The 23577-nt window shown below is 41.8% G+C and overlaps 1 protein-coding gene across 1 annotated transcript in view; it reads left to right on the top strand.

Annotated features, from left to right (window-relative positions):
* LOC140353875 (BMP/retinoic acid-inducible neural-specific protein 3-like) overlaps window positions 1-23577 on the top strand; it is a 269485-nt gene that overhangs the window by 230292 nt on the left and 15616 nt on the right. The window contains exon 7 of the mRNA XM_072438634.1: window positions 17538-17760. Within this exon, the coding sequence (XP_072294735.1) occupies window positions 17538-17760 (223 nt within the window). The remainder of the gene's footprint in view (window positions 1-17537; window positions 17761-23577) is intronic.

Raw genomic sequence — 23577 nt, forward strand, 5'->3', positions numbered from 1 at the left:
TGTCTTTTGAACCGGGAGGCTCGCGGTGCTCCACTGCGTCGCGGGTCTTATTAGACTAATTTCTCAGTGAATATGAGTTGGATTGTAATACAACACACAGCATTATGAAGTCTCACATACTAATAACACATCACAGCTGTCCCTACTGTCCTCTGTCCTGGATTACTCTGGTTGAGCTGATTTACCGGACTCTTCACATCTGGTTCATCTGCTCCTGAGCTTGTACTTAGCGAGTGAGTGAGCTATTTACACAGAAATATGTTCCACGGTTGTAATGCAGGGTTGTCTTTTGACCTGTGGGTCAGGTCGGGCCAAGAAAGTCTTCATTTCTATGTGGCAGGTTCTAAAGACTGGCGTACATCACATGTCCGCGCTGGTGTGTCTTTGTATTCTGCCAGGTCTAGATTCACTTCCTCTTAAAATACAGAGAACACGACGTATCCACTGACGTCTTCTACATTGTCAAACGCTTGCACTTCCTGCCAGAGTTCCCCCTGATGGCCATTAGCCTGTAAAAATACATAAATAAGATGCACCGCTGTATGGGCCGCAGGGTTCAAAGCGTGGAAAAAAGTAGCGGCTTAAAGTACAAAAAGTATGGTACATCTAAATATAATAAACAATATGGACAAGTTATTATAATCACTGCTAGAATTTTATAAAAATCTCCAAACATATTGATTTTGACTCGATTCATGCCACTTGATGTCTTTACCCTATTAAATCGCCTTTAAAATGCAGATGAATTCAATTCAAAACCAGCCGCAGTTTCACTTTTAATTACAGCCCGATTACAATCTGAGCCGCCCTTGTCACCTTGCGCCGCGTTGGAATGGCGACACCTTTTAATTAATTAACCTGGGAGAAATGTCTCATTTAATCATGTAAACAAACCCCTCCCCTCTCTTGGAAAAAAGAAAACTATTACAAGCCGTTTAATAACCTGTTTTAATTTGTGCCTAACACGCAGCACACCTCCACATAATCACCAGGGAGGACGCTGTCGCTGACTCCTATTGGTTTTCCAATGCGACGCTGCGGTGTTATTGAGATGAGGAGGACTAATTAGCAGTTAGCAGAAGTTTGCTCATCACCGATACCCTTGTAGCGATTTCCCATACTAATCATCTTAATGCTCATATTGTTATTCGGCGCTATTGGAACTACAATGAGTAACTGGTCCTTTGAGGATTTTGAGTATGAAGTCTTATAAATAAATAGCCGGCTCTGAGGTTGGACTGGGCCTGGAGTCTGTTTAGAAGGTGGTGGAGAAGAGGACGCTGGCCAGGATCAAAGTACTTCTGTCCAATCAGAGCCACACCCTGTACTCTGACGGTCCCTCGTCTGCCTGAAGAGTGGGTCCAGCTCGCCTCCGACGGTCCCTCTTCTGCCTGAAGAGTGGGTCCAGCTCGACTCAGACGGTCCCTCATCTGCCTGAAGAGTGGGTCCAGCTCGACTCAGACGGTCCCTCGTCTGCCTGAAGAGTGGGTCCAGCTCGACTCAGACGGTCCCTCATCTGCCTGAAGAGTGGGTCCAGCTCGACTCAGTCGGTCCCTCATCTGCCTGAAGAGTGGGTCCAGCTCGACTCAGACGGTCCCTCTTCTGCCTGAAGAGTGGGTCCAGCTCCAGTCTCCTCGTGTCCGTCTGTCCGTCTGTGAGAGTCGGATCTCTCCTTCACTGGAACTCCTCCAGGTTTCTACGCTTTTTTCCCAAAGAGGTTTTTTTTGTAGTTTTTTCTGGCCGAGAAGGAGAGTCTAAGGACAGAGGACCCTGGGACATCGTCCCTCGCCACCACAGACATTGTCTGACTCCATCGCCACCACAGACATTGTTGATTCATTTCTCCCTGTGGCCCTCAGAGGCAACTGTTGTTGTGATTTTGGGCCTTACAAAAATAAATTGATTTGATTTGATTTGACTCTGTCTTCTCCCTCCATCAGGGTGGGGCAGGCTTTTTTCAGGGCCTTTAACTCCTGGCACCTAATTAACTCTATAGCTCACATTTCACATGCCACAACAGATTTACTATTTTACTATTATTTGGATTGTTGGGGCCTTAAAACTCACCTCTGCTTTGGCATCTCATGTTTTAGATCTTAAAATAATGAATACATTGAAAACAACACATAACTTCATCCGTCAAGCGTTCCCCCATCAGGATTGGTCTTAGCACTCCATCTTTTGGCAGCAGAGAGAATTTCCATGAAGAAATGAATGAAAGCTAGCTTGCTCCAACATGCTAACGTAAGCTAGCAGATTTGAAGTAGAAATGCTCAGAACCAGTCTGGTGACGATATTGACAGGATTTTGGACATAAATATTGGTAATTTGAAAATGTGTGTTTTTCTGAGGCTCAGAGCAAGAAGACGTTGTAAACAGGATTTATCAAACAAGTGAAATGCTCAAATTTGCTTTAAAGGTGCACTATGTAACATTTTGGGTGGAATGTCCTATAGTATGTGAACCCTCTGACAGAAAGATTGTGGGTTTTTTAAGTTTTGCAATAAAAAAAAACTGTATTTCAACTAAATTAAGATTGATAAATGTAATATGGAACATTTATACAAACATCTCCATGGAGACAAGCAGGTCACAGCCACCAGCCCCCCAGAAAATCTTAGAAATATCGTTCGACAGACTTTGAACTTATTCATTCATCATTAATAATAATCAAGGTGACACTGCAGGGCAATGGTGAAAACGAATCCAGAGGCATGAATTTGAAACTACTCCCATGGTTTACTTTAATAAATGAGAAAAAGAAAAAATATATTGTAAGTAAGTTTTTCATCTTGTAATGTTAATAAATAAGACATTTTATGTGTCAAAATGTCACATGAAAATCAGAGCCAGGTTTAAATATCTTGCTTCCTTTTGAGAAATTGAATATCTTATTTAGCATTTTTGTAAATTATATATGACTAGAAATTGGTGAGAAAAAAATAATTTCACAAAATCTTATGAACTTTAATAATTCAAGCTTAGAATTTGCCATCTACAAACCCTTCCATACAATCTATGAAGATCTTGTTAGTAATGAAATATGGACTTTTTGAAAATCCCACTTTAAATAAATAGACAGTAAAGCCAAACAATTCAGTAGAACAGTCTTTCCCTAATGTTGTACAAAAACAGTCTAGATCCGTATTTAGCGCTGCCCTTTCCAATTAGCATCCGTGTCTCGCAGTATCACTCGTGTTTTGGAGCTCAGAGACACGCCGCAAAGTGACTCCCCAGTTTGGTCTCGACACATTAGCCAAACGGCGCTGACGGAGTTAGCTTCAGCGCCTCCAGTCTGATGAGTCCGGACACTTTCTGGAGCCTCACACTGCTCTGCCAACAGGCACGCATCCCGAAAGGAAGTGTCTGTCAAGTGCTCACAGGGATTCACATCAAACTGTTTTTTATTATGTGTTTTGGATTCACATTTGTTTTTGATTTACATTGTTTTATATTTAATGCCTCTGCTGATGGCCCCGCCCCACAGCGCAGTCCCTCATGTCCCTCAGACTCATGTCCTGTGCTTGACCTCCGAGAATCTCACGACAGCTGTGATACACTGCAAATGTGTAATTAAACTGAAAGGCACAGTATGTAACGTTTTAGACACAAAACAAACCAAAGCAAAAGTATGTTTGTTTGTTTTATTGCACTAAAACTGTATCGAAGAAACCGTGTCCTTTCTGTGAGCAGGCTTACATCTCCACCAAAGTCATTCCAACGTGTCCTGGGGGTGGGTCACCTCATGCTTGTTTCCATGGAAATGTTGTTTCTTTAGCTCTAATATTCCTCAGTATGGCATAAAACGTTTGTATCTACACGGAGAATGTTCTGAAGTATGCTTTTAACTCTCTAGTTCCATGGAATTGTGCAGGTGACTTTCCACCTCCAGAACGTTGCATACAGTGAGTAGCATGTGTTAACCCTTCGGGGTCGACGCCTGCACCGGTGCGTTTTGAAACAAGGTCGGCTTTAGGACCCTGTAGCATGACAACCAAGCAACGTAGACGGCTGCCGTTGACGTCATACGGAAGTGGAGACCCGTAGGAACGTCTGAGTTTTTGTTTTATGTGAATCCATTAAAACCAAAGTTATGATCATTTCAATTCCATTAAAAATGTGCGGAAAAATATGCGCTCTTATCTGCGCACGTTACATTTCTTATAATAACTTTGTCGTCTTTTGTGATAAAACAAAACGGAAAAAACGTTAGCCTTGTGCTAACACGGATGTTCAGGACGCACACGAGGAATGTAAACATAAGTCACATGACAAATAGCCAAAGAGGAAGAACAAACGAGAGGATTCCCTGCTGTTTTTTAATAGTTTTGGAGAGTTTTAGTATTTCAAGTATTTCATTGTCAGTAATATAGTTATAGCAAAATGAGGCGCACACTTCATGTTGATCAAGTTTAGACCTGGTTTAGACCTGGTTTAGTCCTGGTTTAGACCTGGTTTAGTCCTGGTTTAGACCTGGTTTGGACCTGGTTTAGTCCTGGTTTAGACCTGGTTTAGTCCTGGTTTAGACCTGGTTTGGACCTGGTTTAGTCCTGGTTTAGACCTGGTTTAGTCCTGGTTTAGACCTGGTTTAGACCTGGTTTAGTCCTGGTTTAGACCTGGTTTAGTCCTGGTTTAGACCTGGTTTGGACCTGGTTTAGTCCTGGTTTAGACCTGGTTTAGTCCTGGTTTAGACCTGGTTTAGTCCTGGTTTAGACCTGGTTTAGACCTGGTTTAGACCTGCTTTAGTCCTGGTTTAGTCCTGGTTTAGTCCTGGTTTAGACATGGTTTAGTCCTGGTTTAGACCTGGTTTGGACCTGGTTTAGTCCTGGTTTAGACCTGGTTTAGTCCTGGTTTAGTCCTGGTTTAGACCTGGTTTGGACCTGGTTTAGACCTGGTTTAGTCCTGGTTTAGACCTGGTTTAGTCCTGGTTTAGACCTGGTTTAGTCCTGGTTTAGACCTGATTTAGACCTGGTTTAGTCCTGGTTTAGACCTGGTTTAGTCCTGGTTTAGACCTGGTTTAGTCCTGGTTTAGACCTGGTTTAGACCTGATTTAGACCTGATTTAGACCTGGTTTAGTTCTGGTTTAGACCTGATTTAGACCTGGTTTAGACCTGATTTAGACCTGATTTAGACCTGGTTTAGTTCTGGTTTAGACCTGATTTAGACCTGGTTTAGACCTGGTTTAGTCATGGTTTAGTCATGGTTTAGACCTAGTTTAGTCCTGGTTTAGACCTGGTTTAGTCCTGGTTTAGTCCTGGTTTAGACCTGGTTTAGACCTGGTTTAGACCTGGTTTAGTCCTGGTTTAGACCTGGTTTAGTCCTGGTTTATATCTGGTTTAGACCTGGTTTAGTCCTGGTTTAGTCCTGGTTTAGACCTGATTTAGACCTGGTTTAGACCTGGTTTAGTCCTGGTTTAGTCCTGGTTTAGTCCTGGTTTAGACCTGATTTAGACCTGGTTTAGACCTGGTTTAGACCTGGTTTAGACCTGATTTAGACCTGATTTAGACCTGGTTTAGTCCTGGTTTAGACCTGATTTAGACCTGGTTTAGTCCTGGTTTAGACCTGATTTAGACCTGGTTTAGTCCTGATTTAGACCTGGTTTAGACCTGGTTTAGTCCTGATTTAGACCTGATTTAGACCTGGTTTAGTCCTGGTTTAGACCTGATTTAGACCTGGTTTAGTCCTGATTTAGACCTGATTTAGACCTGGTTTAGTCCTGGTTTAGACCTGGTTTAGTCCTGGTTTAGACCTGATTTAGACCTGGTTTAGTCCTGGTTTAGACCTGGTTTAGTCCTGGTTTAGACCTGGTTTAGTCCTGGTTTAGACCTGGTTTAGACCTGATTTAGACCTGATTTAGACCTGGTTTAGTTCTGGTTTAGACCTGATTTAGACCTGGTTTAGACCTGATTTAGACCTGATTTAGACCTGGTTTAGTTCTGGTTTAGACCTGATTTAGACCTGGTTTAGACCTGGTTTAGTCATGGTTTAGTCATGGTTTAGACCTGGTTTAGACCTGGTTTAGACCTGGTTTAGTCCTGGTTTAGTCCTGGTTTAGACCTGGTTTAGACCTGGTTTAGTCCTGGTTTAGACCTGGTTTAGTCCTGGTTTAGACCTGGTTTAGTCCTGGTTTATATCTGGTTTAGACCTGGTTTAGTCCTGGTTTAGTCCTGGTTTAGACCTGATTTAGACCTGGTTTAGACCTGGTTTAGTCCTGGTTTAGTCCTGGTTTAGTCCTGGTTTAGACCTGATTTAGACCTGGTTTAGACCTGGTTTAGTCCTGGTTTAGACCTGGTTTAGACCTGATTTAGACCTGATTTAGACCTGGTTTAGTCCTGGTTTAGACCTGATTTAGACCTGGTTTAGTCCTGGTTTAGACCTGATTTAGACCTGGTTTAGTCCTGATTTAGACCTGGTTTAGACCTGGTTTAGTCCTGATTTAGACCTGATTTAGACCTGGTTTAGTCCTGGTTTAGACCTGATTTAGACCTGGTTTAGTCCTGATTTAGACCTGATTTAGACCTGGTTTAGTCCTGATTTAGACCTGATTTAGACCTGATTTAGACCTGGTTTAGTCCTGGTTTAGACCTGATTTAGACCTGGTTTAGTCCTGATTTAGACCTGGTTTAGACCTGGTTTAGTCCTGATTTAGACCTGATTTAGTCCTGGTTTAGTCCTGATTTAGACCTGATTTAGACCTGGTTTAGTCCTGGTTTAGTCCTGGTTTAGACCTGATTTAGACCTGGTTTAGTCCTGGTTTAGTCCTGGTTTAGACCTGGTTTAGACCTGATTTAGACCTGGTTTAGACCTGGTTTAGACCTGATTTAGACCTGGTTTAGACCTGGTTTAGACCTGATTTAGACCTGGTTTAGTTCTGGTTTAGACCTGATTTAGACCTGGTTTAGTCCTGGTTTAGTCCTGGTTTAGACCTGATTTAGACCTGGTTTAGACCTGGTTTAGTCCTGGTTTAGTCCTGGTTTAGACCTGATTTAGACCTGGTTTAGACCTGGTTTAGACCTGGTTTAGACCTGATTTAGACCTGATTTAGACCTGGTTTAGTCCTGGTTTAGACCTGATTTAGACCTGGTTTAGTCCTGGTTTAGACCTGATTTAGACCTGGTTTAGTCCTGATTTAGACCTGGTTTAGACCTGGTTTAGTCCTGATTTAGACCTGATTTAGACCTGGTTTAGTCCTGGTTTAGACCTGATTTAGACCTGGTTTAGTCCTGATTTAGACCTGATTTAGACCTGGTTTAGTCCTGATTTAGACCTGATTTAGACCTGGTTTAGTCCTGGTTTAGACCTGGTTTAGTCCTGGTTTAGACCTGATTTAGACCTGGTTTAGTCCTGGTTTAGACCTGGTTTAGTCCTGGTTTAGACCTGGTTTAGTCCTGGTTTAGACCTGGTTTAGACCTGATTTAGACCTGATTTAGACCTGGTTTAGTTCTGGTTTAGACCTGATTTAGACCTGGTTTAGACCTGATTTAGACCTGATTTAGACCTGGTTTAGTTCTGGTTTAGACCTGATTTAGACCTGGTTTAGACCTGGTTTAGTCATGGTTTAGTCCTGGTTTAGACCTGGTTTAGACCTGATTTAGACCTGATTTAGACCTGGTTTAGTTCTGGTTTAGACCTGATTTAGATCTGGTTTAGACCTGATTTAGACCTGATTTAGACCTGGTTTAGTTCTGGTTTAGACCTGATTTAGACCTGGTTTAGACCTGGTTTAGTCATGGTTTAGTCATGGTTTAGACCTGGTTTAGTCCTGGTTTAGACCTGGTTTAGTCCTGGTTTAGTCCTGGTTTAGACCTGGTTTAGACCTGGTTTAGTCCTGGTTTAGACCTGGTTTAGTCCTGGTTTAGACCTGGTTTAGTCCTGGTTTATATCTGGTTTAGACCTGGTTTAGTCCTGGTTTAGTCCTGGTTTAGACCTGATTTAGACCTGGTTTAGACCTGGTTTAGACCTGGTTTAGTCCTGGTTTCGTCCTGGTTTAGTCCTGGTTTAGACCTGATTTAGACCTGGTTTAGACCTGGTTTAGTCCTGGTTTAGACCTGGTTTAGACCTGATTTAGACCTGATTTAGACCTGGTTTAGTCCTGGTTTAGACCTGATTTAGACCTGGTTTAGTCCTGGTTTAGACCTGATTTAGACCTGATTTAGACCTGGTTTAGTCCTGGTTTAGACCTGGTTTAGTCCTGGTTTAGTCCTGATTTAGACCTGATTTAGACCTGGTTTAGTCCTGATTTAGACCTGATTTAGACCTGGTTTAGACCTGGTTTAGTCCTGGTTTAGACCTGATTTAGTCCTGGTTTAGTCCTGATTTAGACCTGGTTTAGACCTGGTTTAGTCCTGATTTAGACCTGATTTAGTCCTGGTTTAGTCCTGATTTAGACCTGATTTAGACCTGGTTTAGTCCTGGTTTAGTCCTGGTTTAGACCTGATTTAGACCTGGTTTAGTCCTGGTTTAGACCTGATTTAGACCTGGTTTAGACCTGGTTTAGACCTGATTTAGTCCTGGTTTAGTCCTGATTTAGACCTGGTTTAGACCTGGTTTAGTCCTGGTTTAGACCTGGTTTAGTCCTGATTTAGACCTGATTTAGACCTGGTTTAGTCCTGGTTTAGACCTGATTTAGACCTGGTTTAGACCTGGTTTAGACCTGATTTAGTCCTGGTTTAGTCCTGATTTAGACCTGGTTTAGACCTGGTTTAGTCCTGATTTAGACCTGGTTTAGACCTGGTTTAGTCCTGATTTAGACCTGATTTAGACCTGGTTTAGACCTGGTTTAGTCCTGATTTAGACCTGGTTTAGACCTGGTTTAGTCCTGATTTAGACCTGGTTTAGAGCTGGTTTAGTCCTGATTTAGACCTGGTTTGGACCTGGTTTAGTCCTGATTTAGACCTGGTTTAGACCTGGTTTAGTCCTGATTTAGACCTGGTTTAGACCTGGTTTAGTCCTGATTTAGACCTGGTTTAGACCTGGTTTAGTCCTGATTTAGACCTGGTTTAGACCTGGTTTAGTCCTGATTTAGACCTGGTTTAGACCTGGTTTAGTCCTGATTTAGACCTGGTTTAGAGCTGGTTTAGTCCTGATTTAGACCTGGTTTGGACCTGGTTTAGTCCTGATTTAGACCTGGTTTGGACCTGGTTTAGTCCTGATTTAGACCTGGTTTAGACCTGGTTTAGTCCTGATTTAGACCTGGTTTAGACCTGGTTTAGTCCTGATTTAGACCTGGTTTAGACCTGGTTTAGTCCTGATTTAGACCTGGTTTAGACCTGGTTTAGTCCTGATTTAGACCTGGTTTGGACCTGGTTTAGTCCTGATTTAGACCTGGTTTAGACCTGGTTTAGTCCTGATTTAGACCTGGTTTAGACCTGGTTTAGTCCTGATTTAGACCTGGTTTAGAGCTGGTTTAGTCCTGATTTAGACCTGGTTTGGACCTGGTTTAGTCCTGATTTAGACCTGGTTTAGACCTGGTTTAGTCCTGATTTAGACCTGGTTTAGACCTGGTTTAGTCCTGATTTAGACCTGGTTTAGACCTGGTTTAGTCCTGATTTAGACCTGGTTTAGACCTGGTTTAGTCCTGATTTAGACCTGGTTTAGACCTGGTTTAGTCCTGATTTAGACCTGGTTTAGAGCTGGTTTAGTCCTGATTTAGACCTGGTTTAGACCTGGTTTAGTCCTGATTTAGACCTGGTTTAGACCTGGTTTAGTCCTGATTTAGACCTGGTTTAGACCTGGTTTAGTCCTGGTTTAGACCTGGTTTAGTCCTGGTTTAGACCTGGTTTAGTCCTGGTTTAGACCTGGTTTAGTCCTGGTTTAGACCTGGTTTAGACCTGATTTAGACCTGATTTAGACCTGGTTTAGTTCTGGTTTAGACCTGATTTAGACCTGGTTTAGACCTGATTTAGACCTGATTTAGACCTGGTTTAGTTCTGGTTTAGACCTGATTTAGACCTGGTTTAGACCTGGTTTAGTCATGGTTTAGTCATGGTTTAGACCTGGTTTAGACCTGGTTTAGTCCTGGTTTAGACCTGGTTTAGTCCTGGTTTAGACCTGGTTTAGTCCTGGTTTAGACCTGGTTTAGACCTGATTTAGACCTGATTTAGACCTGGTTTAGTTCTGGTTTAGACCTGATTTAGACCTGGTTTAGACCTGATTTAGACCTGATTTAGACCTGGTTTAGTTCTGGTTTAGACCTGATTTAGACCTGGTTTAGACCTGGTTTAGTCATGGTTTAGTCATGGTTTAGACCTGGTTTAGACCTGGTTTAGACCTGGTTTAGTCCTGGTTTAGTCCTGGTTTAGACCTGGTTTAGACCTGGTTTAGTCCTGGTTTAGACCTGGTTTAGTCCTGGTTTAGACCTGGTTTAGTCCTGGTTTATATCTGGTTTAGACCTGGTTTAGTCCTGGTTTAGTCCTGGTTTAGACCTGATTTAGACCTGGTTTAGACCTGGTTTAGTCCTGGTTTAGTCCTGGTTTAGTCCTGGTTTAGACCTGATTTAGACCTGGTTTAGACCTGGTTTAGTCCTGGTTTAGACCTGGTTTAGACCTGATTTAGACCTGATTTAGACCTGGTTTAGTCCTGGTTTAGACCTGATTTAGACCTGGTTTAGTCCTGGTTTAGACCTGATTTAGACCTGGTTTAGTCCTGATTTAGACCTGGTTTAGACCTGGTTTAGTCCTGATTTAGACCTGATTTAGACCTGGTTTAGTCCTGGTTTAGACCTGATTTAGACCTGGTTTAGTCCTGATTTAGACCTGATTTAGACCTGGTTTAGTCCTGATTTAGACCTGATTTAGACCTGATTTAGACCTGGTTTAGTCCTGGTTTAGACCTGATTTAGACCTGGTTTAGTCCTGATTTAGACCTGGTTTAGACCTGGTTTAGTCCTGATTTAGACCTGATTTAGTCCTGGTTTAGTCCTGATTTAGACCTGATTTAGACCTGGTTTAGTCCTGGTTTAGTCCTGGTTTAGACCTGATTTAGACCTGGTTTAGTCCTGGTTTAGTCCTGGTTTAGACCTGGTTTAGACCTGATTTAGACCTGGTTTAGACCTGGTTTAGACCTGATTTAGACCTGGTTTAGACCTGGTTTAGACCTGATTTAGACCTGGTTTAGTTCTGGTTTAGACCTGATTTAGACCTGGTTTAGTCCTGGTTTAGTCCTGGTTTAGACCTGATTTAGACCTGGTTTAGACCTGGTTTAGTCCTGGTTTAGTCCTGGTTTAGACCTGATTTAGACCTGGTTTAGACCTGGTTTAGACCTGGTTTAGACCTGATTTAGACCTGATTTAGACCTGGTTTAGTCCTGGTTTAGACCTGATTTAGACCTGGTTTAGTCCTGGTTTAGACCTGATTTAGACCTGGTTTAGTCCTGATTTAGACCTGGTTTAGACCTGGTTTAGTCCTGATTTAGACCTGATTTAGACCTGGTTTAGTCCTGGTTTAGACCTGATTTAGACCTGGTTTAGTCCTGATTTAGACCTGATTTAGACCTGGTTTAGTCCTGATTTAGACCTGATTTAGACCTGGTTTAGTCCTGGTTTAGACCTGGTTTAGTCCTGGTTTAGACCTGATTTAGACCTGGTTTAGTCCTGGTTTAGACCTGGTTTAGTCCTGGTTTAGACCTGGTTTAGTCCTGGTTTAGACCTGGTTTAGACCTGATTTAGACCTGATTTAGACCTGGTTTAGTTCTGGTTTAGACCTGATTTAGACCTGGTTTAGTTCTGGTTTAGACCTGATTTAGACCTGGTTTAGACCTGGTTTAGTCATGGTTTAGTCCTGGTTTAGACCTGGTTTAGACCTGATTTAGACCTGATTTAGACCTGGTTTAGTTCTGGTTTAGACCTGATTTAGATCTGGTTTAGACCTGATTTAGACCTGATTTAGACCTGGTTTAGTTCTGGTTTAGACCTGATTTAGACCTGGTTTAGACCTGGTTTAGTCATGGTTTAGTCATGGTTTAGACCTGGTTTAGTCCTGGTTTAGACCTGGTTTAGTCCTGGTTTAGTCCTGGTTTAGACCTGGTTTAGACCTGGTTTAGTCCTGGTTTAGACCTGGTTTAGTCCTGGTTTAGACCTGGTTTAGTCCTGGTTTATATCTGGTTTAGACCTGGTTTAGTCCTGGTTTAGTCCTGGTTTAGACCTGATTTAGACCTGGTTTAGACCTGGTTTAGACCTGGTTTAGTCCTGGTTTCGTCCTGGTTTAGTCCTGGTTTAGACCTGATTTAGACCTGGTTTAGACCTGGTTTAGTCCTGGTTTAGACCTGGTTTAGACCTGATTTAGACCTGATTTAGACCTGGTTTAGTCCTGGTTTAGACCTGATTTAGACCTGGTTTAGTCCTGGTTTAGACCTGATTTAGACCTGGTTTAGTCCTGATTTAGACCTGGTTTAGACCTGGTTTAGTCCTGATTTAGACCTGATTTAGACCTGGTTTAGTCCTGGTTTAGACCTGGTTTAGTCCTGGTTTAGTCCTGATTTAGACCTGATTTAGACCTGGTTTAGTCCTGATTTAGACCTGATTTAGACCTGGTTTAGACCTGGTTTAGTCCTGGTTTAGACCTGATTTAGTCCTGGTTTAGTCCTGATTTAGACCTGGTTTAGACCTGGTTTAGTCCTGATTTAGACCTGATTTAGTCCTGGTTTAGTCCTGATTTAGACCTGATTTAGACCTGGTTTAGTCCTGGTTTAGTCCTGGTTTAGACCTGATTTAGACCTGGTTTAGTCCTGGTTTAGACCTGATTTAGACCTGGTTTAGACCTGGTTTAGACCTGATTTAGTCCTGGTTTAGTCCTGATTTAGACCTGGTTTAGACCTGGTTTAGTCCTGGTTTAGACCTGGTTTAGTCCTGATTTAGACCTGATTTAGACCTGGTTTAGTCCTGGTTTAGACCTGATTTAGACCTGGTTTAGACCTGGTTTAGACCTGATTTAGTCCTGGTTTAGTCCTGATTTAGACCTGGTTTAGACCTGGTTTAGTCCTGATTTAGACCTGGTTTAGACCTGGTTTAGTCCTGATTTAGACCTGATTTAGACCTGGTTTAGACCTGGTTTAGTCCTGATTTAGACCTGGTTTAGACCTGGTTTAGTCCTGATTTAGACCTGGTTTAGAGCTGGTTTAGTCCTGATTTAGACCTGGTTTGGACCTGGTTTAGTCCTGATTTAGACCTGGTTTAGACCTGGTTTAGTCCTGATTTAGACCTGGTTTAGACCTGGTTTAGTCCTGATTTAGACCTGGTTTAGACCTGGTTTAGTCCTGATTTAGACCTGGTTTAGACCTGGTTTAGTCCTGATTTAGACCTGGTTTAGACCTGGTTTAGTCCTGATTTAGACCTGGTTTAGAGCTGGTTTAGTCCTGATTTAGACCTGGTTTGGACCTGGTTTAGTCCTGATTTAGACCTGGTTTGGACCTGGTTTAGTCCTGATTTAGACCTGGTTTAGACCTGGTTTAGTCCTGATTTAGACCTGGTTTAGACCTGGTTTAGTCCTGATTTAGACCTGGTTTAGACCTGGTTTAGTCCTGATTTAGACCTGGTTTAGACCTGGTTTAGTCCTGATTTAGACCTGGTTTGGACCTGGTTTAGTCCTGATTTAGACCTGGTTTAGACCTGGTTTAGTCCTGATTTAGACCTGGTTTAGACCTGGTTTAGTCCTGATTTAGACCTGGTTTAGAGCTGGTTTAGTCCTGATTTAGACCTGGTTTGGACCTGGTTTAGTCCTGATTTAGACCTGGTTTAGACCTGGTTTAGTCCTGATTTAGACCTGGTTTAGACCTGGTTTAGTCCTGATTTAGACCTGGTTTAGACCTGGTTTAGTCCTGATTTAGACCTGGTTTAGACCTGGTTTAGTCCTGATTTAGACCTGGTTTAGACCTGGTTTAGTCCTGATTTAGACCTGGTTTAGAGCTGGTTTAGTCCTGATTTAGACCTGGTTTAGACCTGGTTTAGTCCTGATTTAGACCTGGTTTAGACCTGGTTTAGTCCTGATTTAGACCTGGTTTAGACCTGGTTTAGACCTGGTTTAGACCTGGTTTAGACCTGGTTTAGACCTGGTTTAGTCCTGATTTAGACCTGGTTTAGAGCTGGTTTAGTCCTGATTTAGACCTGATTTAGACCTGGTTTAGTCCTGATTTAGACCTGGTTTAGACCTGGTTTAGTCCTGATTTAGACCTGGTTTAGAGCTGGTTTAGTCCTGATTTAGACCTGGTTTGGACCTGGTTTAGTCCTGATTTAGACCTGGTTTAGACCTGGTTTAGTCCTGATTTAGACCTGGTTTAGACCTGGTTTAGTCCTGATTTAGACCTGGTTTAGACCTGGTTTAGTCCTGATTTAGACCTGGTTTAGACCTGGTTTAGTCCTGATTTAGACCTGGTTTAGAGCTGGTTTAGTCCTGATTTAGACCTGGTTTGGACCTGGTTTAGTCCTGATTTAGACCTGGTTTGGACCTGGTTTAGTCCTGATTTAGACCTGGTTTAGACCTGGTTTAGTCCTGATTTAGACCTGGTTTAGACCTGGTTTAGTCCTGATTTAGACCTGGTTTAGACCTGGTTTAGTCCTGATTTAGACCTGGTTTAGACCTGGTTTAGTCCTGATTTAGACCTGGTTTGGACCTGGTTTAGTCCTGATTTAGACCTGGTTTAGACCTGGTTTAGTCCTGATTTAGACCTGGTTTAGACCTGGTTTAGTCCTGATTTAGACCTGGTTTAGAGCTGGTTTAGTCCTGATTTAGACCTGGTTTGGACCTGGTTTAGTCCTGATTTAGACCTGGTTTAGACCTGGTTTAGTCCTGATTTAGACCTGGTTTAGACCTGGTTTAGTCCTGATTTAGACCTGGTTTAGACCTGGTTTAGTCCTGATTTAGACCTGGTTTAGACCTGGTTTAGTCCTGATTTAGACCTGGTTTAGACCTGGTTTAGTCCTGATTTAGACCTGGTTTAGAGCTGGTTTAGTCCTGATTTAGACCTGGTTTAGACCTGGTTTAGTCCTGATTTAGACCTGGTTTAGACCTGGTTTAGTCCTGATTTAGACCTGGTTTAGACCTGGTTTAGACCTGGTTTAGACCTGGTTTAGACCTGGTTTAGACCTGGTTTAGTCCTGATTTAGACCTGGTTTAGAGCTGGTTTAGTCCTGATTTAGACCTGATTTAGACCTGGTTTAGTCCTGATTTAGACCTGGTTTAGACCTGGTTTAGTCCTGATTTAGACCTGGTTTAGAGCTCCTTCTGATGTGGCTCTCTGTGTCATTTTGGACACAAACTGTTTTGAGCAGTGGCACAAATAGAAAAACGCTGTTACATTTCTTAAACAATTGTAATGTGGTTAAACTCAAGCTAAAAGTCAAAATGCTGCACGAGTGTGAATGAAGAATCGCTAAGTGCAAAATGAAGAGCATATCTTTTTGGTTAAATATTTTTTTTTTGGCCTTGAAACATGAGATTGTTCAGGTAATGATCAGAAACAAACCACGGTGGATTAAAGAGGAGAATGACCGCCATTAATTAGATGTGAAGTTCTCCGTAGTGACCTTTGTGCTAATGCCAAAAGTGTCACATAATGTTAGGCCTAATTACAGTGTTAAAATGTAGGAGGAAAAACAAGTGTTGCTTTTGCCTTTTGAGAACTTTCCTTCGCACTTTTATGGAAATAAGTTTCTTTATTAATTAATTTATTTTTTTACGGCTGGACTGAATATTAGTGACTGTGTTGTGTTAGCTTTCATTTTGAAACTGGTAAATGTGTTAAAAGTTGGTTTTAAGGTGAAACTTTATTTTTTAGTCATTACGTGAATTCTAATGACTAATACTATTCTAATGATTACCGATGTAACGCTAGTTCAAATAAAAGTAACAGGATGTTTTCCAAATTTGTTTTTGCCAGGCTTAAGACTAATTGGGACAAATACTGTTACTGCCAAACTTCATACTCATACTGCGTCGGTCATTTTCCGACAATGTGGCTAATGCTAAAGGCTAAGGCTAAACAAATGTAAATATCAAACGAACGTCTCAAACATTCTTGAAAACAGATTATTTTCTGATTTAACATTTAACAAATGTTTACATCGTTTATGTGTTGGTTAATTATCTTTCTTATAACACGTCACGGTTGATCTCGCGTGTCGACCAGCTCCACGTTACCGGTTCGAGCGGCGTATTCCACTCTATGTCACATTCTTTGTTTTTGTAAATAAAAACTGAAAAAGTCATATATATAAAAGTAATATATATATATATATATATATATAAGAGAAGGCTAAGGACAACCACACATCTAGGTTAGCTCTATTAAACGTTTCAAACGAGCGCGCTCAGCTCAGGACTTCTTGCTCACACACAATTGCCTTGATTGAATAATATTAATTCAAATGAGTTGTTTCCCTGCCAGTATTTGAACCTTTTTTTTTGGAGTCGCAAAGTACTGCTGCCACTTAACGCCTAAAATATCTTTTAACTTCCCTGTTTTCCTGCGACGAACATTCACGTCCAAAGTATACCCCACACATAATCTAAATGACTTGTATTTGTTATTGTGTGTACAGAATCTGATTTAAAACCATTTGGTGTTGACGATAATAAAAAGATTAGTGAGAAAAGAGCCGCAGGAGAAGAGGAGGATTGACTTTTTCACGACTCATAATAAATGATGCTCGAGGGGAGTTTTCTCAGCTCAAACTAATAAACCGGGCGTTCATTTTGCATTAGACGAATCTAACAGGTTTATTGGAAAGAAATTCACGCTTCGCTCAGAAAATGAACTCAACGAGCCTCATCATAATATGGCAAACACTGGGAAAGGATTAGTGTGCGTGCAATATTTAACAAGAGCTTCAAAAATAATCTCTGGTAAATTCTGTAGACATCCAACCATGAAGCCAACATATGACAAAAAGGTAGAGAATGGAATGATTTAATTCACTCATTTTAACTATGGACTTTTTGTCATGGGGGTCTGCCACATGATTGTCTCTATGGAGATGTTATTGCTTGACTGGAACGTTGGACGAAATGGCATTTAATGTATCTTTGTTGTATTTTATTGAAGTGTTTTTATTGCAAAAAAGTTCTTGGAAAAGCAGATTAATTTATGCTTATTCTAAGTATTTATTGCACTGAAAACCATTGAAATACCTTACAAATGGTTTCAATGGAAATGTTGTTCCTTTAGATATAATATTCAACAGTATGACATAAACCTTTTCTACATGCATGAAGAATGTTCCGAAGGATGGCTTTAACTTTCTATGGAATTATGCAGGCGACATATTCAGATTTAAGAGTACTAATTATGTGTATATGGGGCCATTTGTACACATAATATGCCTCATTTTTACATGAACTCATCAAATAGTAAAAAATGTGTTAATTTATCGATGCGCTAGAAATAGATGGTGCTTAGGCTCAGCAAAGTAAACCCCTTTTCACTCTCAAGATAGTTTTTCACAGATGTGCACAATCATCTGCCAATGTATTATTTATGCTATTGAAAATGTCGACCTCTAAATATTCCGGTCATTGTGATCATGTCTGTCGCTTTGTCTTTTGCAGAGGAGTTCCAAAACTTTGTGCGTAAGCTGCCCACGTTCAACGCCCTGAACACATCGGCCATTCAGTTCTACTGGAAGTCGGACGCGGGAGTGCACCAGCGCTACCGGCAACTGGAGGTCAACACCCAGCAGCTCTTGAGCAAGGCACGGCGCATCATCCACAAGCTCTTCACCCTGAGCAAACGGTGCCGCAGCCAGCCCCAGATTGTCATGCTGAGGGAGAGGTGAGAAGCTAACGTGGTCCTATCACTTTACTTCATTTTCTGCAGAATCAACTGTTTTTAATATTTTGTCTTATAATAATCATAAAAGCAAAATAGAGTTGTAGTAGAGATAGAGTCGAAAGTAGTCTTCAGTGTTTCCAAATTTTCAGTGAGAAACAAGAAACCAAACCTTTGAAAACAAGCCCAAAACAAACAACCCCAGCCTCACAAAAAGAATGTGTCGCCACTGAATAAGCACTAATAAGCGTTGCATCATTTATGTAAATAACAGCTTTAAACCATTTGTTTTATAATATATAATATTTTTATAATCACTGGGTCTATTATTGTGAAACTGAATTAAAAAAGGCTAAAAGGCTAGCCTCAAAAATTGCAAGCGAAAATAGAAGATTTTTTGCAACTGTGGTATTGGTCAGAGAAGCTACAGTTTTCAGACTGTAGCTGGATCAGTCTTGCCCTAAAGGAGGAGTTGACTGAATCTTCCCTGCCTTTGTTTGCCTGCTAGCCTTGTTATGGGCTGTTCTACCCTATTGTACACTATTTTCCTCTCTCAATTTTCAACGTTTAACCTGCTAGCCTTGGGTCGGATATTTTTACCATACTGTTCTCAGTTGATCTCTTCCTCAGAGCTCTTAAACTGCTAGCCTAGTGTTGAGTAGTTTTTTCCCTATTCTTCTCTGTTGGCCTCCTCCTGACATGAACAGAGAGCAATATTATACAAAACAAAAATAACTCACCGGTGTTGGCCTCCCTCCCTCACATCTCTTCACATGTTAGTCTAGTATTGGATCGCTTTACCCCATTGTTCTCTGTTGGCCTCCCTCCCTCACATCTCTCCACATGTTAGTCTAGTATTGGATCGCTTTACCCCATTGTTCTCTGTTGGCCTCCCTCCCTCACATCTCTCCACATGTTAGTCTAGTATTGGATCGGTTTACCCCATTGTTCTCTGTTGGCCTCCCTCCCTCACATCTCTCCACATGTTAGTCTAGTATTGGCTCGCTTTACCCCATTGTTCTCTGTTGGCCTCCCTCCCTCACATCTCTCCACATGTTAGTCTAGTATTGGCTCGCTTTACCCCATTGTTCTCTGTTGGCCTCCCTCCCTCACATCTCTCCACATGTTAGTCTAGTATTGGCTCGCTTTACCCCATTGTTCTCTGTTGGCCTCCCTCCCTCACATCTCTCCACATGTTAGTCTAGTATTGGATCGCTTTACCCCATTGTTCTCTGTTGGCCTCCCTCCCTCACATCTCTCCACATGTTAGTCTAGTATTGGCTCGCTTTACCCCATTGTTCTCTGTTGGCCTCCCTCCCTCACATCTCTCCACATGTTAGTCTAGTATTGGCTCGCTTTACCCCATTGTTCTCTGTTGGCCTCCCTCCCTCACATCTCTCCACATGTTAGTCTAGTATTGGCTCGCTTTACCCCATTGTTCTCTGTTGGCCTCCCTCCCTCACATCTCTCCACATGTTAGTCTAGTATTGGCTCGCTTTACCCCATTGTTCTCTGTTGGCCTCCCTCCCTCACATCTCTCCACATGTTAGTCTAGTATTGGCTCGCTTTACCCCATTGTTCTCTGTTGGCCTCCCTCCCTCACATCTCTCCACATGTTAGTCTAGTATTGGATCGCTTTACCCCATTGTTCTCTGTTGGCCTCCCTCCCTCACATCTCTCCACATGTTAGTCTAGTATTGGCTCGCTTTACCCCATTGTTCTCTGTTGGCCTCCCTCCCTCACATCTCTCCACATGTTAGTCTAGTATTGGCTCGCTTTACCCCATTGTTCTCTGTTGGCCTCCCTCCCTCACATCTCTCCACATGTTAGTCTAGTATTGGCTCGCTTTACCCCATTGTTCTCTGTTGGCCTCCCTCCCTCACATCTCTCCACATGTTAGTCTAGTATTGGCTCGCTTTACCCCATTGTTCTCTGTTGGCCTCCCTCCCTCACATCTCTCCACATGTTAGTCTAGTATTGGCTCGTTTTACCCCATTGTTCTCTGTTGGCCTCCCTCCCTCACATCTCTCCACATGTTAGTCTAGTATTGGCTCGCTTTACCCCATTGTTCTCTGTTGGCCTCCCTCCCTCACATCTCTCCACATGTTAGTCTAGTATTGGCTCGCTTTACCCCATTGTTCTCTGTTGGCCTCCCTCCCTCACATCTCTCCACATGTTAGTCTAGTATTGGATCGCTTTACCCCATTGTTCTCTGTTGGCCTCCCTCCCTCACATCTCTCCGCATGTTAGTCTAGTATTGGCTCGCTTTACCCCATTGTTCTCTGTTGGCCTCCCTCCCTCACATCTCTCCACATGTTAGTCTAGTATTGGCTCGCTTTACCCCATTGTTCTCTGTTGGCCTCCCTCCCTCACATCTCTCCGCATGTTAGTCTAGTATCGGATCGGTTTACCCCATTGTTCTCTCCACATGTGTTCCTGAGCGTCCGCAGACACCTCCGTGGCCACAGCAGAGGTGAGAGGCTGCTACACCGGCCTCAGGAGGTGTGGACGTGTGCTTGGCTAACAGTGGCTCGCTAACAGCCACTAGCTCCACATGAACCTGATGAAGGCGCGAAAAGAACTGTTCACGTTGCAGTCGCCGCATGTGTCACACACAGGCTGCTTCAGATGCTCAATTTCAGTCCATATTTCTGCCTCCTCTTAAACAAAAAACATTGACTTAAAGAGCATTAATGAGGAAGTTGGGTACAATTTAGAGCTGCTCTTTCCTTTTTGTCATAATTAAATCACAATTATGTGATTAAACGATTATTAACTTAAAAAAAAAAAAAAATCAAACAACACAAATACATTTTCTTCTGTCCCCATATGCTTATAACTCCTTTATTACAGAATGGAGGTTTATAGCGTTTTGCACTAAAGCTGCTTTTCAAATGAGGCACATGAAGCAGTCTGCAGTGCACTAAGAGCCTTTAGTTCTGTCCACACAGCCCAGTGTTCAGTGCAGCTTACAGACAGGGGGCGCTGGAGAGCAGAAGTGAGAGCTCAAAGAGGCAGCAGAGGGATTTTCTGAATAGCCAAATCAAAACTTTTTCTTTGAAGTAAACAGCGCCAAATAATAATAACTGTCTTTATACGAATGCATAAAACATAAATACAATACCGACTTCACAGTGCAACACAGGGAGTTTTGCTTTACATAACATAATAAGGAAACACATTGCATTGAAAATAATCAAATGTAAAAAGTAGTATGTGCATGCGGCGTCTGGGTGCGGGCAAAGAGCTGTTACTGCTTTAAAAAACTCAAAGCTGATGTGGCGGCTCTGGAGGGAGGAGGAAGAAACTGAGGCATATATTGTAATATTGACCTCAAACTGAAATGCTTTTGAAAAGAGTTTTTTAATGTAAAGACAAAGAGGGCAGATCTGTATTGGTTAAAATAATTATTAATGGAAAGGTTTTTACTCTATTCATTGGCACACACGCTCCACCAGGAAGTGACATCACCTTCTATTCTAAAATCATCTTCACATTCAACCTACATTAGACGTATCAAACTCAAAAGGCACTAGACTCCGCCTCTATCTATATTCTCAACATACAATTTACTCTAGAATAGATTACTTTATTTATCTTCAATCAAAAATCCCACATATAGACACAATAGTAATAAACATGGTGACCTGAAGTGACCCTGCTCATATCTTCATTACTATTGACTTGGAGGTTCAATGTCAGACCCTTTGTTTATTAAATGATGTCAAATGACGTTAAGTCTTATGTGGAGGAAAATGACCCGTCCATCCTCAGGGATTCTGCTAAAGCAGTTTTGAGAGGTAAAATTATAGCCATTGCTTTAGCAAAAACGAAACAAATAGAGAAAAAGCTAAATGATCTGCAAGGAAAAAAATGCTGGAGTTAAACTATGCAAATATGAGAGTACCCAGTGACATGGAATTATGAGAGTACCCAGTGACATGGTATTATGAGAGTACCCAGTGACATGGTATTACGAGAGTACCCAGTGACATGGTATTACGAGAGTACCCAGTGACATGGTATAATGAGAGTACCCAGTGACATAGTATAATGAGAGTACCCAGTGACACAGTATAATGAGAGTACCCAGTGACATGGTATTATGAGAGTACCCAGTAACATTGTATTATGAGAGTACCCAGTGACATAGTATAATGAGAGTACCCAGTGACATGGTATTATGAGAGTACCCAGTAACATTGTATTATGAGAGTACCCAGTGACATAGTATAATGAGAGTACCCAGTGACATAGTATAATGAGAGTACCCAGTGACATGGTATTATGAGAGTACCCAGTTACATAGTATTATGAGAGTACCCAGTGACATAGTATAATGAGAGTACCCAGTAACATGGTATTGTGATAGTACCCAGTGACATGGTATAATGAGAGTACCCAGTGACATGGTATAATGAGAGTACCCAGTGACATGGTATAATGAGAGTACCCAGTGACATGGTATAATGAGAGTACCCAGTGACATGGTATTACGAGAGTACCCAGTGAAATGGTATAATGAGAGTACCCAGTGAAATGGTATAATGAGAGTACCCAGTGAAATGGTATTATGAGAGTACCCAGTGACATGGTATAATAAGAGTACACAGTGAAATGGTATAATGAGAGTACCCAGTGACATGGTATAATGAGAGTACCCAGTGAAATGGTATAATGAGAGTACCCAGTGAAATGGTATAATGAGAGTACCCAGTGACATGGTATAATGAGAGTACCCAGTGACATGGTATAATAAGAGTACACAGTGAAATGGTATAATAAGAGTACACAGTGAAATGGTATAATGAGAGTACCCAGTGACATGGTATAATAAGAGTACACAGTGAAATGGTATAATGAGAGTACCCAGTGACATGGTATAATGAGAGTACCCAGTGAAATGGTATAATGAGAGTACCCAGTGACATGGTATAATGAGAGTACCCAGTGACATGGTATAATAAGAGTACACAGTGAAATGGTATAATGAGAGTACCCAGTGACATGGTATAATGAGAGTACCCAGTGACATAGTATTACGAGAGTACCCAGTGACATGGTATTACGAGAGTACCCAGTGACATGGTATTATGAGAGTACCCAGTGACATGGTATAATGAGAGTACCCAGTGACATGGTATTATGAGAGTACCCAGTGACATGGTATTACGAGAGTACCCAGTGACATGGTATAATGAGAGTACCCAGTGACATAGTATAATGAGAGTACCCAGTGACATGGTATAATGAGAGTACCCAGTGACATGGTATAATGAGAGTACCCAGTGACATAGTATAATGAGAGTACCCAGTGACATGGTATAATGAGAGTACCCAGTGACATAGTATAATGAGAGTACCCAGTGACATAGTATAATGAGAGTACCCAGTGACATGGTATAATGAGAGTACCCAGTGACATGGTATAATGAGAGTACCCAGTGACATGGTAACAGACGTTAGACACATGGGAAAAAATTAAGTTGTACCAGCGTCATAAGGCGCTGGTACAGCTGGCAGCCCGGTGTAAACGCTCTCTCTTCTTTCTCACACTTATTGTGCTTTATCTCCTATATTTTGTAAATATAGTTAGTATATTTTTTCTATTTTACTGTACGATAGGGACACGCGCTGGAATCGTTTTTTAATTCAACTGTTTTTGACTTTTTTCGGCTGGATTTGAACGTTTTTCGTTGCGTTCGTTGTGTTGTTGTGACGTGAGCTAGCTCCGAGCGAGCCCACCAGCCCCTCCCCCGCGCCCTCCGGCCGCGCTAAAGTACGGCGTGTCGTCGGTACACGTTTATATACACGTTTATA

Source organism: Eucyclogobius newberryi, unplaced genomic scaffold (genome assembly GCF_026437365.1).
Source record: "Eucyclogobius newberryi isolate DKJ021-1_F unplaced genomic scaffold, fEucNew1.0.hap1 SCAF_9, whole genome shotgun sequence".
Classification (NCBI taxonomy): Eukaryota; Metazoa; Chordata; class Actinopteri; order Gobiiformes; family Gobiidae; genus Eucyclogobius; species Eucyclogobius newberryi.